Raw genomic sequence first — 24,365 nt, 5'->3', positions numbered from 1 at the left:
ACTGAGTTTTAGAGATTCTACATTATTCATCCAACTAAGGGTAACAAAACAAGCATGTCAGACCAACTGATGGTCCAAGGGAGGTCAAAAGCTTGGAACAGCGGTCTGAGCATGTAGTGAGACCACACCAGAGGTCCAAAGAGTACAGGATCCCAGCAGCTCTGCCCAGGACATCTTATGGGCAGGTTTTGTCTGCCATGGCACTGGCAGTTTCCAAATTCATGACTTTCAGCGGAGCTTTGACCAATTCTATCAATAAGTCCATTGAAATTAACCAACTCCAATTTTTGACAATCCAGTGATTTTTCAAAAAAAAAAAAAAAAAAAAATGACCTGCCCTTATATTAATTAGTGCTTTCCAGGTCTCTGTTTTAAATTTCATTTTCTGTGATTCTCGTGTACATTCCTGCACTATAGCTAAGAATATTGTAATGGAACGTTGAGCTTGTAACCTGATAAAACGTCTTTCTTATCTTTGAAGGCTAATAGTTGACTATCTAGGACACCTTATTTCTATATTATGCCATATAAGCGACTTGTTCTATGTCTTTTCTGTATTTATTAAGACTGCCTAATTTATAAATGTCAAAATCTCGCATTAACAATCGATGCCTGAGTCTTCCACAAATTTCTGATTTAATTTCGTGTGGCTTAGCGAGAATTAGTACATATCCACACTTAGTTTCTGCTATGAATTTTCTGGTTGGCTTTCTGGGATTATTAGTCCGATTACTCTTCTCAGTTTCCTGCTCTCCATGATAGCCACCAAGATATCTTTACCTCTGAAATGTCTGCATTTGAAAAAAAATCTAATTTAAAGCTCCAGCAGCTAACACAATGCTTGGCAGATATTAATATTAGGCTGGTGCAAAAGTAATTGCGGTTTTTGCAATTATTTTTAACCTTTTAAGCCACAATTACTTTTGCACCAACCTAATAGTATGTATTCAGTAATTATTGAATGGATAGAACGGGTGATTAAACAAATCAATTATTATCTTTAGTCACTTGTACCTCTGGATCAATTTCCATAACTCACTTATAGACTTTGAAGAGTCACCTAAGTTATTTTTAGGAGGAATTGAACATATATGACATGGTAGGCTAAGAATGAGCCCACAATGCGTGTTTCTTCCATCGCCTCTCTGGTTGTCTTTTTGAAACGTAATACTACATATCAGCCATAGCATCATTCTGACAATTAGACTCACACTCTGAGATTCCAATTCCTGACGATGAATATTACAAGATTTTTGTCAATATCCTGCAATGGATATTTTATTGTGCAGGGAGCAAAAGTTATAACCAAGGGGTTTTTAATTACCAAGCGATTTGTGTCACTAACTCATTTCTGACGCTGTCCCTTCCCACTTCCTGATTAGTCAGATGGTACCAGCTGTGGCTCTGGGTCAACAGTAGAAAGTACCAGATGGTGTCATACCTACTTAGAGATACAGGAAAAACAAATGAGCTTCATTTGATGGGGGAGAGTAGCGAGTAGATTGTATTACATTAAAACCCTGGATGTGAACGCTGGAGTCTGGATCAATTTCAATCATTTATCTCTAGACTTTGAAGAGACATTTTAAAATCTCGAAGAAACAATTAGCGCTTGTAAAAAAAAAAAAGAAAAAAAAAGATCATACTTACTAATGGATGACTAGGACTCTTTATGGCAAAGATTGCAGGCTGCTTACCCAATGTCTTCTCTCCTTTTTTCCTTAGTAACAGAACTCAACTTTTGTCCAGAGACACAGTGTGCTAAGCTAAAAAAAAAATTTTGACTTCCCGGCCTCCTTGCAGTGAAGGGGGTCGTCAGTGACTTTAAGTAGAACTCTGGTTGGTGTTTCCTGAGACTCTTTAAAGGGGGGCTGACTTGGGTGAGAGAGGAGCCTGTCGGCCCCTTGGTCTTGCCCTTTCTATTTTCCTAAAATGTGGACAAGCTGGCTAGAGCTCTGGCAGCCATGCTGTGACCCTGATGACGGAAATAACATGCTAAAGAATGCAGAGCGGAAATTAAAAAGTGCCTGGACCTCTCATGACTTTGTGGAACCACCTTACCAACCCCAGACTGGCAGACGAACGCCTTTTCTTTCTACATGAGAGGAAAGAAATATTGTTTCATTAAGCCATTATAACAGGCTCTTGATACGGCACCAACATCATTTCTCATTGACACATCCTAAAATTCTGGATGTTTATTACATAACAAATCGAAGATTCGTTCACTCATAAGGCAAACATTTACTAAGTAGCTACTGTATGTAAGAAACTGTATGTAAGAAACTGCATCAGACAAGCCACTGTCTACCACCTACAATAGTAATGTAAGATAAAAATTTAAAAGGAGCAGAGGACGGGGTGACAAGACGTCATCTTAGGAGAGCTTCTTGAAGGTGAGGTGTGCAGGTTTTAAACTAAGCAAACTTGAAAACAAGTGATCACAGTATATAGAAAAAAAGAAAATAGTACGTTTCCTTGAGAGGGAGAGAATTATGATTGATAATTCCTTCTTTCTGTTTTTTACATAATTCAGCCGAATGTAAGAACCACTAGAGGCCAAAACTGAAGGATGTCATCAGTTTTGCCAAAAAGCCTTCCCAGTGAAGAAATTCCTCATCTCACATTAGTGGAAGGAAACTATTGAAGCAACATGACAGCTGTTACTTCCAGTAAGTGGGAGCTGAACAATGTAACATTGGAACTGACAAGAGCCAGAATTCATGGCCCTGCCTCTCATCAAATCCACCAATGCAGGAAGTGAAAAGGGTACGTGCACGGCTCCCCAGAACCTCTGCGTCCTTCCACTACATTACATTCCCATTTTTATAACACAATTTGTCATCGTGAGATGTTAGAACAGTGGCGATGAATAGAAGATCTGAAAGCTTCCAGAGTGGGGGACTCAAACAAGCAAACAATGCACTCAGGACACAGAGGGCACTGGGTTTCTCAATAGCAACCTTGGAAACTAGAAGACAAAGGAGCAGTGACCTAGAAACTGAGTCAAATGAGTTGCAACCTAGACTTCCATACTCAATGAAGCAATAAATCAAGATGACGGCAAAATCATGACTTTTCAGATATGGAAGGTCTTACAATATCTAGGGCTCATGTATTCTTATGATTAGCAAAGATTATCCATCAAAACAAGGAAGTAAGCCAAGAAACAAGATAGGCGGTCCAGAATACAGGGGCCCCAACGTAAGGAGAGAAATGAGAATACTCAGACAGTATGAGCCTAGAATGGAGGCAGCAGGATGGAGGACTCCTGGAGGGCGGGTCCAGGAAAAACGGAAACTAATGGATATCGTGTGTATCCTGAGTGCATGGGAAACTATATTGCAAGGCATTTCACTTTACTGTTGCAAACATAAGGACACTTAGCCATGGATATTAATAAAATTAAACAAGTTGACAAAAAGGTTGTAGGAGAAAGGAAATGTAATCGTGGTACAACATTAGGGTCAGTATCAAACAATGTTTAAATAGTCACAATAAATAAATATGTGGAGTTAACCAAAAATGTTGATGGGCCACAGGGGAGGACATATAAATGTCTTGCCTGGGGTTGCCAGCATTCTGGAAGCGGGTGGGAGAAGAAAGCTTAGCGTTTCAACTCAAGACACAGGCCTTCCTGATTTCTCCCCTTTTCAGTCTGAGGTTGCTAAGATCTACAGTAAGAACGAATCTTCTATCCATGGAATTGCCTAATTTTATAAATTAAACCTTATCATAGGTAGGTATGTAGAGGAAAAAAAACCCGTATATATAGGATTTGGTACTATCTGGGATTTCAGGCATCCACTGGGGGTCTTGGAGCATATCCCCCATAGATAAGGGGGTATAAAAAAGCAGGCTTTGCTTTATAGGTTCAGATAGGCCTGATGGTATGCTACCATGGTTTAGTTAATACCTGTTGCCCAACAATGTGATTTAAATTGCAGTTATCATGGCATTACCTGTAAGTAAATGCATACAGTAAAAATGCATATAGTACAAACATGCCGCTAGCTCTTTAGTCCATAAATCACTACATAAATAACATGCACATCATGACCAGTGGCCAATCACAGCAGTTCTTTCAAAGCCAGAACGTGATTCGTCTCTGAGCATCTGTTATTTAGTTTAGGCACTGACAGCAAAGTGTGCAGCTGTGTTGCCTCTTTTTCTCTCTGGGATAAACCCACAAAACACTGTATTTTTATATAGGTAACTAAAAGAGGAAACTGCCACCAAAGGTGGAAAGTGCAGCAAAGAAACAAACAAACAAAAATGATAAAGATGGAAGTGCCGTGAAATTTGAATGAAATGTAATTGGAGTTATTAAAAAAAATTGGCAACTGGGAACGTTGACATTGCCATGACCTTTCCAGAGAGTAGACATGCAGTCAGAGGAACGGACTGAATGCAAACTCGAATGAGGAAAGTGGTTGTGATAAAAATGATGAGGATGTCCCAGAAGACATCACAATTCACGATCGTGAAAGAGCAGGGGTTACATGTTGAAAGTGATCCAAACTTTGCTTTGGCAAGGCACAGAAAGGATGCTCTCTGGAGATGTAACAATTCTACCAGGAGAAGACACACACTGTTCCAGTTACTCTTGACAAGTTTTCCTTACAAAGAAATGAAACACTTGAATTCTCAATGTTTTAAATTACATTGTAGTCAGTGATTAGTTTTACAATATTTTTCATTTCCCTATACATTTATAACCATCAATGAAGAGAGTTTGGAATGTTTTGACAAAATTTTTTAAAGGTCATGGAACAATCTTAATTTTCCCCATTGATTATTTGCATGGTTCATGGTCATTTCCACAGGCCCAAACTACTGTGTAAGTGAGGACTGCACATATATATATATGCACACACATATATATGATATATATACCAGGGGTGCCAAAAAATGTATACAAGTGGACACTTTGGTCAGCGTTGCTCAAGCAGTAGTTCGCCATTAATCAGAAGTGTCTGGAAGCTGATGGGAACCACTCTGAGCCCCTCTTGTAATTGCAGAAGTCACAGGTGACTTGTATTCATCTTTTGTTATCTGCATATATTGAGTATGACAATTTTAATACAGTTTCCCTTTCTTAAATTGTGTACACATTTTTTGGCACTCTATATATCATAGATATGTACACACACGTGTATATATGTGTGTGCATATATGTGTGTATGTATATCCATGTGTGTATCCATGTGTGTATATATGTGTATATGTATGTGTATATGTGTGTATGTGCCTGCATATATGCATGTATATGTGTATATATATGTGTATATGGATATGTATTTGTGTGTATATGTGTGTATGTGTATGCATGTGTATATGTGTATGGTGTATGCATGTGTATATGTGTATGAATGTATACACGCATATACACACATTATATGTGTGCATTTTATATACACATCATCTCCAAACACATTAGGCTAGAAAACAAATGATGGTTAGGAACCATTCAGTGGTAATTATAAATGTAAAAAATTATTTTTTTCTGCTCTGGAAACCTGTGGTTGGAATCCTGGTATAAGCGGATCCCGTCACCGGGAAGGAAACTGAGGCCGGCGGAGCCGGGCCGGCGCGAGTGGGTGGGTGGGCGGAGCGGCCCGGCCTGCCCGGCGCGGGATTGGGCGCCCGGAAAGTCGGGCGGCTGCGCCGCGAGCCGGGTGCGCCCCGCGGGGGCCGCGGCTGGCGGGGATGGAGGGGGCGGTGCGGGCGGCGGGAGCGGCGGGCCACGCACGGCGGCGGCGGCGGCGGCGGGAGCGGCCGGCACGCACGACGGCGGCGGCGGGAGCGGGAGCCCGGGCCACGCACGGCGGCGGCGGGAGCGCATGGCCCAGAGCTGATCTATGCGGCGCTTGGAGAGGCTGTGCCTGCGGCGGCGGCGGCGGCGGCGGGGCCCTGCCCGCGAGCGGAGCGGGGACAAGATGAAGTACCAGAAATACCTGACGGTGCTGCAGATGGCCATCGGCGTCACCCCCTCCAACCGCGGCAGCCTCCTGCCGCTCAAGCGGAAGCTGTGGTGAGGGAGCGGCGGGCGCGGGCGCGCCGGGGGGCCGGGCGGGGGCGCCGGGCGCGGAGATCGCGGGGCGCAGCAGCCATGTCGGGGCCCCGGGCCGAGCGTCGCCGCGACCCTCGGCTGTGCCCGGGGACACGTAGAGCGAGCGAGCTGCGCGCTCCCTGGAGGGATGGAGGGAGGGAGGGGCCGCCGGGAGCGCGGGGAGCCGGGCGCCCGCCCCGGGCTCTCTCGGGGACGGCGAGCCATTTCTGAGCACCGTGCGCGTCTCCCGTTGTTCCCCAGGCCCCTCCTGCCGCGGGTACACAGTGAAGGACGGGCCGCGCCCACGGCGAGGGGCGCGTTGCGAGGTTACAATGGCATCGGGACTGTATTTCACCTGCATGGGCTCCGGGTCCCCCGCCCTGGAAACTGTTACTGGGGGAACGGGGAAAGGATGCACTTAAAGAAAAACGTCCAGGACTTACCCAGAGCTAGTTCACACAGTTGATTTTCTGTCCGGTTGTATTGCATATTATTAGCATTTAAGTGTGTCATATGGAATCCCAGTGGCTTCCTAGGCTTCCCTCGACTGGAGACTTAGGTGTGAGGTTCTATCACAAAAGAAATAGTCAAGTAAAGGCATGGTGACCGTGGGAAAAGGAGGCCAGGAATCTTGCTATTCAGCGGTCATTTCCATTTTACAATTGAGGGCCAATGTAGTTCGTAGTGGTTTCATTCAATTCAGTTGAACCCGTAGTCTAATTTAATTTTAAGGTGATAGAGAAAAGGCAGTGAGGCAGCTTTTAGGCATTTGAGAAAAGTAATTTCTGCTGTATAAGACAAGAATGAAAGAATTATCCAAGGAATATCGAGATTGAGCAGTCAAGAAGAGGAGTTAAAGGAAAAAAGAATCCCAACAGTGGAGCATTTTGGAGGTAAGACCAAAAGAATATGGGCTGCGAAGTTCCAATTTCAACTTGGCACTTACTGTGTGACCTTAAGCAAGTGAACTGGAGTATCTGTTTCTTCCTCTGTAAAATGAGCACAGTGTTATTTATCTGCCTCCTGGGGACACAGATGAACGGAGAGAGTGGATACAAAGTGCCTGCCCCCGTGCCTGGCTGAGTAATGGGTGCTTAGTGAATATCCGCGGCCTCCTCCCTGCCTCCCCATTTGTTTAAACAAAGACATTTATTCTGCAAAAGGTAGTTTAATTTGATGGACAGCAAGTGACCGCCTTGAAGGCTAGACTGGTAAAAGTTAGCAGTAACTGAATTAAGAAATGTCCATGGAAGGAGATGTTAGCAAATACATGAAGACTATGTCATTATTGTGAAGCTAGAAGTAGTGACATTTGAAGATGACTTTTCAGATTGATGGTGGATAGGGGGAAAAAAAGTCAGCACTAACAGTAGTACCCCCAGCCTGCTTTTCTCCAGAGCACTTATCAATATCTAATACTACATATCGGACTTAACCTCTCCCCCCACTAGAATGTAAGTTGTATGGGGGCAGGGCTTTTGTGTATTTAATTCATTACTCAGTCCCCTGCACTACCTGCTACACAATAGTTCTCAGCAGCTATGTTGAATAAATGAATTCTTAATGAAACCTAACTGGGAAAGAAAGTTAAGGAAATCCCTTTTCTTGATGTTAAGTTTACAAACTAAGATGTGGGACTTACTTTTGAGGAGCCTTCAATTATATGCAGCAATTTATCACAAAGTCCGTCAGTTACTAGGTTTAAATCTTTTTCATCATCGGCATGCTGCTTCTCAAAAGACATTCCCCAATACAGAGTTTGTGAAGAGAGAACACCAGGAAATACAATCCAGGTAACTTTTGCACTCTAGAGATTCACATCTGAGGCAGACGGTGAACTGGGGCCAGGGTTAAAAATTCATCTTCCTAAGAAGAGACCAGCCTGGGAAGGGCCTGGGCAGTTGGTTGATCTTTCCCACCATCTTAAAGGAGCATTTCAGAATATCCATTCCGTTTGCAGATGTGAATCTGGTTTCCACAGTGGCAAAGGGAAGCGCGTCCTCTACAAAAACTCTGATGTGGGCGGGACTTTTAAACAGAGATGTCCAGTCCTCTGTTTTTAGCTGGAAAGTACCATGCTGCCTCGACATGGAGTGGGATGGTTTATGTCTTACGTCCTCTGGAATTGTTTTTCTGGATAACATTTTATTTTGCCAGTGTCGTAGCCAACTGCACGTGGGGGCATTTGGGATGGAAGGCACTGTTGAATGGCGAGAAGATAGAAGGATAAGGGTTCTGACTCCAGGGTGACGGATGGGAACCAGGCAATGCCTGTCACACCTTGGAACGCACCAGCTTATGTCCATTTACAAGATGTGAGGGCGTCTGATGATAATTGGCCGTGGCGTATATGAAGATGGTTATGATAATGGTGATGAAAATGTGTACGCTCTCTGTTTATGTTTCTTTCTCTACAGGATCACAGTCTGTGTGTAAATACTGCACGCTTGCAAATCTTATGCCAGTGAGTACAGGTGGGGTTGAATGAACCAATGCTTTGGCCCCACACTTCTGTCTAGTTTGGCCAGTTCTCCTCATCAGCTTCCCTTTTGCGAAATCTTTCTGTCTTTCTGAACGGCTCCACAAATCCTTTAAGGAGTATTCTGTTTGCAGACCAGTTTTGGTGGAAACTGAAGCAGACCCCCATCCCCTCACCCCCGCCAGACCCACATCTGTGGGGCCTGGAGGAAGCCTCTTGTGTCTTCTCCAAGAAATTTTGAATGTGGGAGCATTTGCAGTGTCAGGTTCTGAATCATTGCTGGTTAAGAGCCTGGGACTAAGCCTGTGACCTCTGCCTGCTGCCTTCCTTCGGGGCCTCCTGTATTTGCCCAAGGTGGAATGAAGCAGTAGGGCATGTAGTCCCTAGAGCTGACAAAACATGTTAGCGTGACTTGGTGGCTTTACATGGCAGAAACTATTGTCACAGTTTTGGCGGCCGGAAGTCTGAAATGAAGGTGTCAGCAGACCATGCTCCCTCGAAGGTTCTAAGGAGAATCTTCCCTCCTCCAGCTTCTCATGCTCCTTGTGGCTGCATCATGCCAGGCTCTGCGTCTTCACATTGTATCCGTGTCTCTGTCTTCTATTCTGTTTCTTATAAGGACACTTGTCATTGGAGTTAGGGCCACCAGGATGCTCTAACTTAATCACATCTGCAAAGACCCTTTTTAAAAATAGGGTCACATTCACCCGTTCCTGGGGTTAGGAAGTGTGGGGAGGAAGGGCACCCGTCCACCCACTACAGGTGCTAAGCCCGAGTAGTGGTCCCTTCTGTCCATTTGCTGTGAAGTGTGAAAGTATTTTCATCATAATTTTATTATTGTCAGGACTATTGATCGTTGCAATGAATGCTTTTAGGAGCGTTTATACCCATCTTTGGGAGGCAAAGGGGTGCCATTTCATTTTCTTCTGACTATAGCTCTCCTGGTTATTTGATTCAGTAACAATTGAAAGCCGTGCAGTATCAACTCATCCATTCAAGTAGTCATCCAATAATCAGATTCTGAAAATAGGAAGAGCCGCCGCTCTTTGAGTTGATACCTGCCCTGTGTAAGCGTTTTCCAAGCATCCCTGTGTAAACTACAGCACCCCTGCGAGGTTTTACAAATGAGGTCTGACTTGCCCAGACTCACATATCGAGTTTTATGCCAGTCATTGGATTAAAAACACATTCGAGCAGGGACACAACAGTCTAGGAAGGGAGAACTGAAAACAGGTACAAAACAAGTGGTCTATGGCCACTCCTGGGTCACAGAGGTCCTCCTGGTGGGACAGAAATGGCTCTACTATCCCAAGTCCGTTCTTGGTTTCTTTCACGAGCAAATTATAGGCAGTCACACACGTTATTATCAGTACAACTAAAGGCCATTTAATATTGCCCTGTTAAGTGAGCTATTAAGATGTCTGCCTAGGTCCTGTTGGTATGGTGGCAAGCATTCAGACAATAGAGGGGAGGGATGGTGAGCCAGGTCAAACCGAATCTGAAAACATGGAGGTGCTAACGTGTCGTGACTTAAGTCACATGGAAGTTCATCCCTGTCTCCCATTACTCTGTAGGTTGGAAGTTTACAATGTGGGGAGACCCTGTGCCTCAAAAATCATTTGTGGCCTCAGGTCCTTTCCATCCTGTTGTAGCACTGTCCCCTTAGGTGTCATCTTCATCTGGGTGGAAGGAGCTGGGTCACTACCCTGAGAGACAGAAAAGAGAAGGAAGGAGCCCATTGTCTTGTCGTAAGGTTAGGACCTAGAAGTGGCACATATCCTTGTCACTTACAGCTCCTTGACTATGTCTAACCATCCTAGAAGCCGAGAAACCCATCCAAGGGGGAGGTCATGTGCCAGCAAAACTCTATTTATGGGGGAGAAGAGGAGAGTGGATGGGGCGCAGATCTCTAATAGCTTAAATAAAAGTTATTTTTTAAAAAATTCTGAAACCTTATACTTATAAACAAAAGTTAGCATTTTACAAGCTTTTACTGAAATACCCTTCAGGAAGATTCGGTGTCATTCTAAAGTTTGCTGCGCTGCTGATTTTAGTACCGTGTTTCCCCGAAAATAAGACCCAGCCGGACCATCAGCTCTAATGTGTCTTTTGGAGCAAAGATTAATATAAGACCTGGTATATTACATTATATTATACCCGGTCTTATATAAGATCCTGTCTTATAGTAAAATAAGACCGGGTTTTATATTAATTTCTGCTCCAAAAGACGCGTTAGAGCTGATGGTCCGGCTAGGTCTTATTTTCAGGGAAACACGGTAGTGTTATCTTGAGTTGGTTGTGGCTGTCAGTTGCTGATATTTTAAGGTTAGTACCTTGTAGAATGATTGTTAGGTCTTCTGTTGATAGTTTTGTTCTTGTGTAACTGCCTGATTTTTACCATCTTGATGATTTTTGCCCAATTCTTTGTTATGCTTGAGATTTTTTCCACTCAAAATTAGCAATGGGTGAGGGAGGTGAGCTTGGGAGGTATTTGCCCTGGTCAAAAATGGTCATGAGTCAAAGCTCCTAGTTTAAAACAAAACAAGAGGATGGGCCTGGATTTCTGCCTTTCAGCCACGCCCACAAGTAAAAACATGGCCCCATTCGAGAAGTTATGAAATGAATGGAGGCAGGCCAGAAATTTTCTCTCCCACTGCCCCCTAGGGATGATTAAATGGACTTAAGAATTAGGAAAAATAAAAACTTCATTGTAAGCTAAATACTGTTGTCCCCAGAGTTCAACAGAAAATATCCAAAGTGCTTATGTCTGTGTTCACAACTTTATTTCCCTGTCATCAAGGGCCATTTTCCTAATGATTTGGGGAATAGCTCCCAAGGTCTGAGTTATTCAGTTCCCACACCATGAGGTTGGGAAAGACAGGTGCCTTGGGGTTAAAAACACTCCTTATACTCCACGTTGGGAAGAGCTGCCGTTGGGCTTTTTGTGCCCGGTACAGCTTCTTCTCACCTGAGTTGTAGCTATACCTCTGTATTCTTGCGAGTATCCGGCAGAAAACTGTTTAAACACATATCCATCCCAACCCTAAAACAAATATTAATTCTCAAAAACAATACTAAAATAAGAGAAGTGACATCTTAAATTGCCCTACATCTCAGGCACCTTTCTACTTACACACTAAGTAATATTCCAGGTTATTATCTGAGCTTGTGTTTATTCCTTTTCTTTATCTCCCACCAAAGAAAGGGGGGGTCATCACTGAGCCATATGGTTTATAACAGTTGGCTTCTCAGCATCACAAGGACCTGGTCAGAGCTTTAAAGTTCCTGAAATTACTCCGCGGGAGTCTGGGTGAAGTCTTAACAGGAAGTACCAACCATCTCCCTGCTGAGTCTGTGCGTAGAGTGGGTGCAGACCTGATATTCACCTGCTATTTACCAGTTCTGCTTTACGGATTATCACAGATTTCTGCTGTGATCCTGAGTTCCATTCTTCTAATTGTATGTAGGATTTTTTTTTCTGTTTTACTTTGTCACTGAGTCAAATCTGATATATTTTTTGGGTTAGTCATTTATAAAATTTGGTGAATATAAATTCTTATTGCAAACTTTAGGTTTTAGGCTGTTTGGTTTGGAAAAAAAGGAAAAGAGAGATTCCTTTCTAAGTCAGATGAGAGAAAAACTTATGAAAGTTTGGACAAAAAAAGTTTCTATTACATTTGTATTACTTTTAATATGAAAAATAATTTCTTCTAACACAATCATGCCACATAACCAGTGCTATCAAAATAAAGTGAAACAGGAAATAAAGAAAATATTGGTCTTATATATTGTTTTACAATTCTGTTTTTCTTTTCCACCGGCCCTGTTCTCTTGAATGAAGTTCTTCATTATTTTAATGGAAGCTTTAACCTGCAGAGAAGAGAACGAAATGGTACAAGGTGCAGCTTTTTGTGTTGAGAATAATGAAGGTGACATCATCAAAATTTTACTCTGGGAGGTACCTTGAAAGGTGGACTCACTGGAAACTCAATGAAATAGCAAAAGTAGAAATTTAAAAAGCTACAACAAAAATACTAACCATCTGAATAAATAGTGCAGAATGCTGCCGGTGGACCAGCATTTTTGAGGAATCTCTTGAAAGTTGGTTAGTGATAAGATAAGCTCTAAGAGAAAAACCTTGCAGGGACCATTGTCCAGAAAATGTGCGGGAGGAGATTCTGCAAAGGTAGGGGTGGGTAGCTTGAAGTAGCCTCAAGCTGGGAGAAGCAGAGGCCCCTTGGGAGAATTAAGCAGATTTGCTCTACTAGGTTGGTTGATCCCCTCATCCTCAATAATTTGTGACAAGTAATGGACAGCAGTGTTGCTTTGTCACTTAGTAAAGCAGTGAATGTGAGGCCTGAGGCTGTACCGGAGATCCCTATGCGTCCTCTGACCCAGAAGAGAAGTGACCTCACCAGCCTCCCAGCAGCATGTCCCATTTCTCTGCCCGAGTTGCCCAAGGCGGGCGACAGCACTACAGTGGGGGAACAGATGTTCTCTAACACAAACATATGTAGACACGAAACCTCACCCAACAGTTGAGAAAGCCAGTATTAAGAGAATTACCATAGTCCACAAACAGCAGAACAGACCCCTGAGAAAATAGGAAAATGTTGGATTAGCATGGCTACTTCCAGAAAGATGCAAGAGAATCTTAATTAAAAAGAAACATGCTAGACACGTTAAAAATTTAATACTAACAATTGTCACCCCAATAAACTTTTAAAAAAAATTAAAATCTGCTCACTGAAATAAAAGAGAATGGCTGAATTGACAAATTGGAAAGCAAATTAGTAATCTGGAGGAGTAAGGAAAAGAATCACAAAAGAATAAAGAAATCAAAAATACGAAAGAAAAGTTAGGAGACCTTAAAACGATTTCCAAGAGGCAGGTTGGACTTTTGGTAGGGATGTGGTGGTGCCAGGAAGGAAAGAAAGTGAAGATGTGTTAATGTTATTTCTTGTGTAAGAGGAGATAAACCAATGAACCCTAGATATTCACTGAGAAATATGAGTTTAAATATATACATAGAAATTGTGTGTGTATGTGTGTGTGTATATGTGTGTGTGTATGTGTGTGTGTGTAAAGTTCGAGTTGCCCTAATAAGATGTATAATTTTCAAACTACTATTTGGAAAGGAGGAAAATTCAAGGGTGGGTGGGAACAAAGAAAACTTAATCATACTAAAAAGGCAGGAAAAGAAAGTATTTAAATTTTAAAAACACAGATCATAATACAAGATGGCAGGAATAATTCTAAATATTTCATCAGTAAATACAATGCATTTGAATGGATTACGTTCCTCTCAAAAGATACCACTTCTCAGATTGGGTTAAAAAGAAAAACAATCGAGCTACATGCTATTTACCAAGAGTTAAAGATACAACTAAAAGAAGACAGGGAGACAGACAGATACTTGGAAAGGATGAAAATATAAGCTCAGAAAAAGATAAGCCAGGAAAAGATTAGTATAAAAATATAGATGGGGGAAATTATCAGACAAAATAGCATTTCAGGTAAAATCTTTTAATTGGCACAGAGACTTCCCATATAATACAGGGTTAAATCCCTAAAAAGATGAGTTATTAACATTAAGGCATCGAATAAAACATTTGAAATGTATAAAGGAAAAACTAGGGATGTACAAAGATTGACTGACAAACTCATGTTCACGCTGTGAAATTCTATGATACTCTTTTTTACAGAGATCAGCAACTCAGCAAGACAAATATAATGAAGGACGCAGAGAAGCTGAGTTACAAAGTAGTAAAAAGATAAAATTGGCCTTGTATTTAAGTATTCTCCAAAATGGATATTCTTATATACCGTTGATGGAGGTTTAAAATGGTAAAACCGTTTTGAAAGGCAGTATTTAGTGATGCCTCTGAGTCTGCATTTTCCTTCTAGGAACGTGTCCTGAGTAAATACTGTGTTTGTACCCCACGAGGTTGTCATAGGTGTTCATTGCTTTGATAGCCAACATTTGAAAAGTAAAATAATGCCCATCGGTAGGGGACGGTTGAAGCAATTGTGGTACGCCTATGCTATGGAATACTGTTTAGCCTTTACAAAGAATGAAAGAGATCTGTATGGGTTGTTACAGGGAGAGCTTCAGGCTATGTTATGAAGTGAAAAAAAAAAATAACGTGCAGAACAAAATGAACTATTTGGTCACTTTACTGAAAAATTTCAAAAGGAGGTAAACACATAGATATAAGCATGAGCATTTGGGAGGTTACACAAAGCACTGTTAGTGATTGTCTAGGAAGAAGGATTTGGGGGGAAGGGAAGAAGGAGGCTGTTACTTTTCACTTTTGTATCTTTCTATATTCTTCAAATATTCTAACTATATGGATGGACCTATACCCAGTTACATTGCTATCCTCAAGTAAATGCTTACCGTGTACTTGAGAAATGTGTTCACCTGTAAACCTGTGTTTTAAAAAAATTTTCCCCTTCTTGCAGGGTAACGCCATCCTCTGAAAATCCTAATGGTGCTTCTTCTAGTGTCAGCCAAGGAAAGCCTTCTCTAAGACGAATTAAAGGGAGGTTACATAGAAGCAAAAGCCTCGATAGCATCGATTTTTGTGAACTCACTGTGAGTAGACCATTCAATATTTTTCTCATTTTTCAAAAATTAAAGTTTTTATTTTTTTATTTTCATAAAAATGCAACAGGCTTATTTGGTGGTAAGCATTTTTTAGTAAAAACTGCTTTGTCCAACAGGTTATCACCCAGCATACTTGCTTCACTGATATCCATATGATAGATTAATAATATAATATTTGTAATGATTTCTGTTTGAAAGACCAAGATAAAGAAATGTTTCCTGATCTCTTCGACAAAACTTGAATTAAGTTCAGTGGAGTAAATGTATAATATAATATCTTGTAATATGATATAATGCATAATACATAATATAATGTGTATAATGTAATATATAACATAAATTTGTCAGAAAATTAGAAATTCACTTGTAAATGTAAGTAAAGACCTATGTATTTGATAGGCCTCAAATACCCAATTTCCTGGTAATGCCAGAAAATAGAGTTTCTCTACTATTATAAGGACAGATCCCAATTCAGTTAATGATGCTTCCTTTCCATTCTAACTGATTAACATCGGCGGTCTTATTTTTTTCCTGGCTTAGTGACAGGTTTTCATACGCATATGAGATAAATTCATGCATGTTTTTGGAGGGACACTGGCACTTTCCGGCCCCCCATCCTTTCCTGTTAATTGTACATAAGAGATAATGCAACGCCATAAAGAAAACACTAGAATTTTCTTTGCCATAAGAAGGTTTTATTCACATTTATGTGTTGTAGGGTTCAGTGGCAAATGAACGGACATTTAGGATGCTTAGTCGACCAGATGTATTTATTTCTCCCCTTTGAGCTCTGACAAAATCTGAATTATGAAAGTACGGTTGACCATTATTATTTCAAAAGGTGACGACAAAGTATGAAACTAAAGCTTTTCCTTTCTGAGACTATGACTTCTGCATCTTTTACCTATAATTGATGAGAACAAAAGTTGAGTAAATGTGGACACTCTGTTTTTTTACTTTTTAATTTTTTTTAATTTTAGTAATTATTTTTACTAAAATAGTTTACTCTATTTTACTTAAAAGCGTGCTTAACCACATTTTATGCACAAGACATAAGAGGGCGAAATGTGGCCTATCGGAAAACATTTAAGCTTCCTGAAAAAGAAAGGTAAAAAGCAGTCAATTCTTGCCAAGTAGACCTAACAATTAAAGTGACTGAAGAAAATGTAAGTAAGTAGGATTTAAAATAAAGTGAATTGCTTTTCAAAAGTGAAACATTGAATTAATTGAGAAACAAATTTGAATTATTTGTTGGGATATAAAAATGGAAATGGAAAATTTCGTAGGTTCTTTTATATGATGTTAAGACATTGTCATTACTGAAGCATAATCAGATAACTAATTAATTTGGCATGTCATAAAATATATTTACTTGCGCAAACAATCATTGCGGTTGGGAAAGAAGTTAAAATTTATTTAAATAGGACAGGAAAAAAGCTTTGCTTCATGTAAAGTTGCCTTTGGTTTCCCAAAAATAGATTACCTTAACTGTGAGGTAAATTTGGTGAATAGAGGTATCTTTTTACCATGATGAATTTTTGAAAATTGAGAGTGTATTCCCTGTCTGGTTTCATGAAAGAGTTGATCTGGTTGAAGTTAGTACACAGCCCAAGAAGGAAAAAATAAAAATAACACTACTCAGGTGCCGTCCGCAGAATTAATTTCTTTCTTTTTGATGATCTTTCCTGTTTGACATTTTCTGAAAAGTTCAGTGTCTTAGCCTCTGGAGGGAAGGCTTTTTTTTTTTTTTTTAATTTTATTGGGGAACAGTGTGTTTTACCAGGACCCATCAGCTCTAAGGCAAGTGGTTGTTTTTCAAACTAGTTGTGGAGGGCGCAGCTCACTGGCCCATGTCGGAATCGAACCCGCGACCTTGGTGTTTACGAGCACTGCGCTCTAACCACTGAGCCAAAACGCCGCCCCTGGAGGGAAGGCATTTTGACATTGAAGTTGACAGAGAGGTACGGTTGAGGTTACGGAAGGTCAGTTCCAGGGAGGCCCATGTGCACTGGTGTCACTGTTTACTCAACTCCATGGACTGTGTTGTGATTTGGTTGCTCTTCTTTCTAAACAGTGCATTAAAAGGCCACGGACTTTGGTGTGGTGACATTTCATTTATCTGTCAGCAATAGGAATGTACTCGTGAAATGGAAGTACTGCAGTCAATTTGGGTTTTTTGCAATTTGAGTTCATTTTCATTCTCAGGTGTTCTCTCAGTCATGGCTGGTGGGCAGCCTTTTATATTTATTTTACTCTGGACATTTTTAGATTGTTAAAAATTTTTTACAATGAGCATGTTGCATTTGTAGAAAAGCAATAAACAAATTTTCCAAACAAGAAAAAAATTAAAAGTTTACCAGCTTGCTACTCTCACTTTCTACCATAAGCTATGACAATTAATTCTGTAATATCCAAAGTACATAGGGGCATATAGTATTTTTAGCATAGGGCTAAAAAAATTATTTTCCCTCCACTTTCAAAATTCTGTCTTTTTTTAAAAAACATAGATTAGAGTCTATAATGACTTCCAATTTTATAGGAAGACACGATCCTTCTTCCCTTTAGGAAACAGCATAGCTACCACAGGTATCTCTTCATAAATGGTCTCATTCAAAAAGACTGAACATTTTGTCACATTGTATACTATTTTAAAATTTGTACAAATTTTTATTAAATGTGTGGCTTCCCCTGACTTGCAAAGTAAATAGAAAACCTTAAAATAGAAATACTTAAACTTAGTTCATAATCTGCTGTCACCGGCACATATCACATATTCATGACCAACAGAATAACATTGATTTTTTTTTCCATTTTACTTTTAGCTTTGCCTAAGAAAAACAATACAATTATTTATTGCTTTTGGAAGAGCACCGCAAGAGGAAGAAGAGGTCCCCTTGCTCTTCCTGGGGGTTTTAATAAGTTCCCCATTTCTGGCTGAGACTGTTGGCTTGGGTTCCTGGCATCAGATTGCTGCCCTTGCACTCCTGGGGAGAGGTGATTGTTTCAGTGTCTCTGTGTGTTCCAATGGGACGGGCTTCCTGGTCCATTCTGGAACCCTGCAGCGTAATCGACATCTTAGTTGACTGAAGGGAACAGGAATCCATCCAATCTCCCTAGGTCCTTGGGATAGTGTCTCAGTGATATTTGGTCAAATTTTCTTAGGCACAGCCTGGAATGGTCAAGTGTTACAAAGGTTTGTTTTGCCAAGAAAACCTGAGCCTTTCTTCACACTTCAGTGGGTAAAATGCTATATAAACCATGTGACAAGTTCTGTTTTTTCCTTGGGGTGATGAAGTGATATGTTGATAATAAATATTGTTATCAATTATATATATATATATATATATATATTTACATGTAAATATTATCAAGGAGAAAAGCAACCTTTTATCTTTAGAGTTAGTTGATGATGTTTACTTAGCTATCCCTTTTCACTCTAGGCTCTTAGCCCCTTTGGAACAATTGGGTTGCATTTTCCCTTCTGTCCCTTCTCTCTCAGTTCCTAAGTGTATCATCAAAGAATTAAAAATTCAACAGATTACTTGAAATTTTACAGCGTCTCTTGATTATACCTCCCCCCTAAAATGGGAGAAGAGAGGCAGTTGGTGAGATTCGTTCATTCTGAACATAAACTTAAGTCATTTATTTCCTTCTTTGTGGGTATTAACCTAGATTGCTAGTTTTCTCTTTTTCTGCGAACCGAAAAATACTACAAAAAGTTTCAGGTACAATAAGTAGAAACAGTGAACCAATTAATAACTTATGACTGTTCCCTTAGCCTTGGATGAAAGGAGGATTCTGTCACATTGAGAACCACTGGGCAAAAATGATACATGTTTCAAAACCTTTAGAGGAGTTTTTATCATGAGAGGGAAAATTTGTGATAATAAGATATTGTTACATTTGCATCCATTTTGGGACTAATAAGTCACATTTCACTGCTGCCTGAATAATAGTTCTGTGTTTTTTTTAATGAACAGCAATTTTTCATGTTTGAAAAGAAATTCTTTTTCCTGGTAAAGAGGAGTCCCCGTGTAGGCTCATCGAAAATATGTGTAACTCTGTGGAGATATCAGTGATGGAAATTTTCTTCTCCTCCCTGCACCCTCAAAATCTCCAAGTATGAGATCAGTGAGAGGCTGAGAGACCCCAGAGGCCTGTTTCAAAACTAAATATCCCTTTGACTTTGACTATAAACTCCATCTGCTTTCTTCTTGACATGACTTGGGTCCCTGACCAGCGAAGCAGGAGCTGGGCACTAAGAGATGAGAACACGGTGGAGGGACAACCTGGGAAAGGGCATTGAATACCAACTTAGCCTGCTTCCCAGTTCAGTGGGAGGGGCTGGCCACTTCTCCCACGTCTCTCTCCCACTCTGATCTCCACCACCCGCCTCACCCATACGAGATCCTGGAAGAAACAGCGGTGAGCATTGTGGGCTCCCTTTTGCTCGGGGTGCACAGCTGCTCTTTTCACCCTGGGCTCCAGTGATCTGGGCCTCTTTCTGTTCACTTTAACATATCTCTGTGTCATTGTAGGTGCTGTCCCTAGTGCCACCAGCTGAGCTCCTCACTGTGCACTCAACTCTTAGTGCATGTTTTGTGTCCTGATGGTATCATGTACATCGGCGTCTCAGAGGCACGGAATATGTCTTTTGTATTCCCCAAAACACTAAGGAGGACTAATTTTATGCTCATTCAACATTTGTTGTTTGATTGTTGGTTCACCGATTGCTTCAGTGACTATTGCAGCCGAGTAGAGAAAAGCTAAGGAACCACGAAATGTTAAAATAGTGGGGGTTGAGGAGCAAGAGGACATGTGCTGTAATGTAACTCATTTGGCATGTAGTCAGGTGAAGTTCCAACTCACTCTGTTTACTTCTGTTATGAGGAATGTGCCTGAGCACTAGGAAGTGATGAAAACATTTTTTGACAAGTCAAGGTCAATGTGGTGTTGGTGGAGGTGGTGACGATGATGGTGGTGGTGATGGTGATGATGGAGGTGGTGACAACGATGATGGTGATGGTGGAGGTGGTGACAATGATGATGGTGCTGCTGATAGTGGAGGTGGTGACAATGATGGTGCTGCTGATGGTGGTGGTGGAGACAATGATGGTGGTGATGGTGATGGTGGAGGTGGTGACGATGATAATGGTGATAGTGGAGGTGGTGACGATGATGGTGCTGGTGGCGGTGATGGTGGAGGTAGTGGCAGTGGTGACAGTGATGGGGGTGGTGGTGGTGATGGAAGTGGAGGAGATGATTCCAGCAACTGGCTGGTCTCAAGGTGGCCAGGTCTTTCGTGTTTTGAGGCAGTTAGAATGTTTCTGATGGCATGTAACAAAACACTAACTCGAAGTGTCCTAAACATTAAGGCCATTTATCAAATCACATTCGTAGAAGGCTAAAGGTGAGGTGATCTTCAGGACTAACTGAATCCAGTGGCTCCAGTCCCATTTTCCTGGGAATCTTGGGTCTACTCTCCTGTCTGCATAGACTTCAGAAGTCGGCTTATAAAATGACAGGTGCAACCGTTCTGGGCCTCACATCCACATGAATGAAGCCAGGAAGATTGCAAGTCTCTATGTCTCTCACAAGCATGGAAACCCTTCACTAAAGCCCTCCTCCCCGCTTTCCGTTTATGTCTCATTGGGCCTTTTCCTGGACCAGGTTCTAGCCTGGTGAGTGCCATGCATTGATATGCTTAGCTGGGTTCTTTGACCAAAGCAAATGTCTTAACATCCACCAGTAACAGCTATCAGAATGTAAAAGGCATGGTAAATATGTTTGGAGAGGGAGCAAATAGTCCTCCAGTATCAGTTAGGAGTGTCTTTGGTTGATTGGATTATATTCATTTAAAATAAACCACCAGGAATTTTTTCTCCTGTAGGAGTCTGGGCTTAAGCAGTTCAGGGTGGGCACAGCTCCTCTGTGATGTCCTCAGAGACCCAGCTTTTCCCACCTTTCCAGGCTGCCCTCATTTTCTAGGCCTCTGTCCTCACGCTCTTCTTCCTGTGGTCTCTGGGTGGCTGCTGTGCGTCTGCCCTCATTTATTTCCAGCAAGAAGAAGGGGGCAGAATAAAGGCTCAGACTTCCTCCCAGTGAAGCTTTGCCCTTTTACTTCAGAGGAGATGCCCTTCCCAGGCTACCTGGGATACAAATGGGATTCTGCCGGCAAGGAAGAAGGAGGAACCTTTGTAGGTAATCCACCTGCAAACCCCAGCAGGTCTTCAACTCACTGCCATACAAACCAGAAAATGAATGCCATAGTAGGTTAAATTATAATTGGTATCATGGCATTTTATGAAAGTAGTATGTTTCTGAGGCCTCTACATAATTCAAAATTCATACAGTGGGGAGACTAATTTTTCCATAGGACTCACAAAGTATGGTGGCTTATCTCTGTGTTCTAGATAAAGTGATTTGGTTATAGTTCATAAGTTATAGTTCACTCAGCCTGCTAGTTTGAAATCATGTGATTCTTGATGCTTATTTTTAATTTGGGGTATTTGCATAATTTCAGATTTGTGTCTGAAGTGGTACTTTATATTTTATGTTTCATAATTTAGATTTACACAACTGAAATTTGTATCATATGTCACTAAATTGTGTTCAGTTCAAGAAGGCAGGAAAGTGTGCAATACATTTTAGAAAAAAAAAATATAGTCAGATGGTTAAAATACAAAAAGATTTTGTTTGTACCTGAAGTGTTATTTTCAGTTAACTCTAAAAAACTTGTCTATCCAAAACAAATTGTTCCCCATGTTTTTCTTCCCTCAAGGAAGTTTTTGTTTTTACAGTATGGCCTTACAAGATCTCTTCTATTATAATTTACGGCTACACGTTGCCTCCCTAATGTCAAAGACATTATGTGTCATAAAACTAGATATAGCTTCGTAATACCTAGCATAATGCTAAGGGCTTAGTAGAGCTCAATATAAATATTTGTTCAATGAATGAAGGGATTTGATTAAGTAAATAAATGTGAAGGGGCACTGAAAATGGAAACAGAAACCACAACTTGCAAAACGTGTCCTGATTTGCAAAACAGATAAACTATGCCAGACCATGCCATGGTGCCCACCATAGCCTGTGTTCAAGTTCTTTAACACGGGTCTGTACAGACTCCTATGTTCCAGGATAAGACTAGAGACCAACTGGTCTGACAGTAACTCCTTCAAACACTGTTGCTGGGTCGGGTGGGTCTTGAGCCTCCCTCTTCCCCTTCCGCTGAGTAACTGTTTTTATCTGTTCTGCTGGAGGGTGAATGCGAGACACACACCATATCTTTTGAAAAAAAGGATTCTGCTGCTGGTGTGGCTTTGTGAACTAAGAGGGCTAATGCTACAGCCAGAGAACACTGCCAGTTCAAGGGCAATCAGAAGTGGAGAAGCAGGGAAGTTCATGGACAGAAGTCAGAGAAGCTGAGGAGGGCAGTTTCCAGAAGGGAGTGACTGATCCACCGATACATGTGGCCTTAAATAGCTGGGGGAGGCCAAAAGTATCTTGGACCGGCTAGCAGTCAGTGGTCATTTGAGGAGCCGGAACTCAAGTTTATCTTTTCCTTTCTTTTTAATCTTTTTTTTTTTTCCTGATTTGTTTGTTTATTTTGTTCTTTAGATTCCACATATAAGTGAAATCACATTGCATCTGTCTTTCTCTATCTGACGTACTCTGCTCAGCACAATACCCTCCAGGTCCATCCATGCCACTGCAGATGGCAAGAACCCATTCCCTTCCCTGGCTGAGCAAAATGCCACCGTATATATGTACCACCTTCTCTATATCCATTCTTCCATCAACGGACACCCAGGCTGCCTCCACATCTTGACCATTGTAAACAATGCTGCAATGGACAGATGGATGTACATATCTCCTCGAAGTAGCATTTGTGTTTCTTCAGATAAATTCCCAGAAGTGGGGTTATTGAGTCCTTTTTTGTCTCTTGTTATAGCCTTTGTTTTAAAGTCTATTTTGTCTGGTGTAAGTATTGCTACCCCCAACTTTTTTTTTTCATTTCCATTTTCATGAAATATCTTTTTCCATATCTTTACTTTCTGTTTGTGTGTGTCTTTAAATCTGAAGTGAGTGTCTTGTAGGTAGCAGATGTAAGGGTCTTGTTTTTTTATCCATTCAGCCTTCCTGTGTCTTTTGAGTGGAATATTTAATCCGTTTACATTGAAGTAATTGTTGATAGACATGAAGCTATTGCCATTTTATCATTTGTAATTTTGATCTCCCCACCCCCCATTTTAAAGACGTTCTTCTAACATTCCTTATAATACTGATTTGGTGGTGATGAACTCCTTTAGTTTTTTCTTGTCTGGGAAGCTCTTTATCTGCCCTTTGATTCTAAATGATACTTTTGGTGGGTAGAGTAATCTTGGTTGTAGGTCCTTTCTTTTCATCATGTGGAATATTTTGTGCCAATCCCTTCTGGCTTGCAAAATTTCTGTTAAGAAATCAGCTTACAATCTTATGTGAGCTCCCTTATAAGTTACTAGTTGCCTTTCTTTTGCTGCTTTTAAGATTCTCCCTTTGTTTTTAACGTTTGCCATTTTATTTATAATGTATTTTGGTGTGGGCCTGTTCGGGCTTGTTTGGGACTCTCTGCACTTCCTGGACTTGTATGTCTATTTCCTTTACCAGGTTAGGAAAGGTTTCTGTCATTATTTCCTTAAATAGGTTCTCAATCCCTTTCTTTCTCTCTTCTCTTTCTGGTACTCCTATGATGCAAATGTTGTTACATTTGATATTGTCCCAGAGGTCTTTTAAACTATCCTTATTTTTTTTAATTCTTTTTTTTATTTGTTGTTCTGATTGGGTGTTTTCTGCTACTTTGTCTTCCAACTCACTGATTCCATCCTTTGCTTAATGTCATCTCTTGGTGATTGCTTCTAGTGCATTCTTCATTTCAGTTATTGTATTCTTCACTTCTGACTGGTTCTTTTTTTATATAGTTTCTATGTCCTTTTTATGCTTGCTAGCTCTTCGTTGAAGTTCTCACTAAGTTCCTTGAGCATCCTTATAACCAGTGTTTTGAACTCTGTCTCTGATAGGTTGCTTGCCTCCATTTTGCTTAGTTCTTTTTCAGCAGTTTTCTCCTGTTCTTTCATTTGGGACGTATTTCTTTGTTTCCTCATTTTGGCAGCCTCTCTGTTTGTTTCTATGTATTAGATAGATCTTCTGTGTCTCCCAGTCTTGGCCGGGTGGCCTTAAGTAAT

The 24,365-nt window shown here is 41.0% G+C and overlaps 1 protein-coding gene across 9 annotated transcripts in view; it reads left to right on the top strand.

Annotated features, from left to right (window-relative positions):
* The first annotated feature begins 5,776 nt into the window (after positions 1-5,776).
* The window catches only part of TJP1 (tight junction protein 1), a 195,261-nt gene continuing 176,672 nt past the window's right edge, over positions 5,777-24,365 (top strand). For 7 of the 9 annotated variants that reach the window (XM_074318113.1, XM_074318112.1, XM_074318110.1 and 4 more), the window contains exons 1-2: positions 5,778-6,034; positions 14,997-15,129. In XM_074318113.1, coding sequence (XP_074174214.1) covers positions 5,862-6,034; positions 14,997-15,129 — 306 coding nt within the window. In that variant the 5' untranslated portion in view covers positions 5,778-5,861. Of the gene's footprint in view, positions 6,035-14,996; positions 15,130-24,365 lie in introns of all 9 variants that reach the window. The other 2 variants (XM_074318109.1, XM_074318107.1) reach the window with 1 other exon arrangement.

Source organism: Rhinolophus sinicus, linkage group LG13 (assembly GCF_036562045.2).
Source record: "Rhinolophus sinicus isolate RSC01 linkage group LG13, ASM3656204v1, whole genome shotgun sequence".
Lineage (NCBI taxonomy): Eukaryota > Metazoa > Chordata > Mammalia > Chiroptera > Rhinolophidae > Rhinolophus > Rhinolophus sinicus.
Note: the sequence above shows the minus strand (reverse complement) of the source record. Positions and strands in the feature narration are given on the sequence as shown.